The sequence below is a fragment of the Atta cephalotes genome, assembly GCF_000143395.1.
Source record: "Atta cephalotes unplaced genomic scaffold scaffold00004, whole genome shotgun sequence".
Classification (NCBI taxonomy): Eukaryota; Metazoa; Arthropoda; class Insecta; order Hymenoptera; family Formicidae; genus Atta; species Atta cephalotes.
The window spans coordinates 4,137,569-4,139,428 of record NW_012130068.1 but is presented as its reverse complement, the minus strand read 5'-3'; the positions used below and the strand labels follow the sequence as shown (position 1 = coordinate 4,139,428).

The 1,860-nt window shown below is 27.1% G+C and overlaps 1 protein-coding gene across 1 annotated transcript; it reads right to left on the bottom strand.

Annotated features, from left to right (window-relative positions):
- Positions 1 to 337: 337 nt before the first annotated feature.
- On the bottom strand, positions 338 to 1,460 carry LOC105626151. The gene is made up of 2 exons (XM_012207463.1): positions 1,395 to 1,460; positions 338 to 733 (listed from the first exon to the last, which is right to left on the bottom strand). The coding sequence occupies exons 1-2, from the start codon at positions 1,458 to 1,460 to the stop codon at positions 338 to 340; spliced, it is 462 nt and encodes a 153-aa protein (XP_012062853.1).
- Positions 1,461 to 1,860: the final 400 nt, after the last annotated feature.

Here is a 1,860-nt window from a genome sequence, read left to right as displayed (position 1 = left end):
TTGAAATTAAAAGACAGATGTATCACAGTTAAAAGTTATACTTGTATAAAATTAATGAGATATACATATAATTATATCAAATTAATAATATATATCGTAAAAAATAATATTTTATTTTTTTATTTTAAGAAACAAATATTACAACTATTGTTTAATTAACAAACATTGAAATTACATGTTGCTTATTTCATTCTATTATTTCGATGTACTTAATCAAACTTACTAACAGTAAGTATATTAAGGACTTTGTGTAAATCTTGTATTATATATATTATGCATTAATTGTTAGATAATATAATAACTGTATAGCGTCGATATTTTACAGTGAATTGCGAGCTTAATACATAGACGAGTATTTTGCTAATTTTCTAGATGCAGCAGAACTTGCAGCTCCAGCGGAAGCAACACCAATGCCTTTATAATCATCAATGCCTATAGGACGTGGCGATATTATACGGCTAGGACCAATCGGTGCTGGATGCGCAATGTTCGGCAATGTATGCATGATACGATATAATATAGAATCTTCAGGAATATTATTCATATTTATACGTTTACTCAACGTATCACCCATTCTGGCACGTAAGTCATCAAAAACCGTTCTCAAGTTGCTGGCAGCACTTGATGCTGATGTCACAAAATTATGAGTTAACTCGCCAAGGGGTATACCTCCAAACTCTGACATACCGTTTTCTTGAAACAGTCTTGGAAATATAATTCCTCCATGTATTATCTGTAAAAATTGTGCAAAATATTGTTAACAAATACAACACTACATCAGAAAATCTATAAAAAATATATATGATAGATGAGTCATTAAATAACTTTAAGTTTGCTCTCAAAAATCAAGGTGGAATATATTAAGATTACTTATTGGTTCACTTATATACAAAGTGTTCATAAAAGAGCATTTAACGTTTATAGATACACATTATACTGACAATGAATAACCATTAAGGTTTTTTTATTCTGTATAATATGTACTACCATATAAATCCTGAATGTTTTTTTGTAAAGTCTGTATATGTATATTTAGCATAAATTTTTTGCATATGATATTATGATACTATAATGTTCTTTTCTATTTAACACAGTTTACAACGAATCGCTATTGTTATATTTTACATGATTTAAATTAAATTTAAATGTATTACTGAAACATATAATGTAACTTTAATTTATAACATTAATTTAATTGACAATTAATTTGCATATTTCAGAATATTATTTTAGACATAGTATAGTTACGTACATTTGCAGAAATGAGTGTCAGGAACATCGCAAAGATGATGTGACTTCGAGCCATGATGAAAAATTGGACTCGTATAAATCCAAATGACTTTAGAACTGAATTGTTAATTGCACACAACTAATTTTTTTTTGTTTCAGAATACCTTTTTATATGCGGAAATGATGTATTTTTTTGCGCAAAATCCACGTCCCGACGAATCTTCAAACATTGATATGTCTCGTTCTGACAATTATTAGTTTTGAATACATTGCACGATTACGATTGCAGACCAATGTGCATGCGATATAAGCAAGATTGTCTTAATCGGTCTCACGTACTATAATCTCATATTTCGGCGTGTCCTTGAAATATGAACGAAATGCTATCGAATTTAAGTAAGTTGATATATATAAAACAAATGTATACAAATAAAAGGGAGAGAGAAAAATTCAAAAATTTAATAATAATATACATACATAATATAATTTTTGTAATTAATAACTTTGTAAATAATTATTTATTTAATATACTTATTAATCCACTTTAAAAGAAATTGTGGAATAAAATGATTATAACAAATTCTTTAGTGAACAATTACAGATATATTGTATTAAACGATATATTGTATT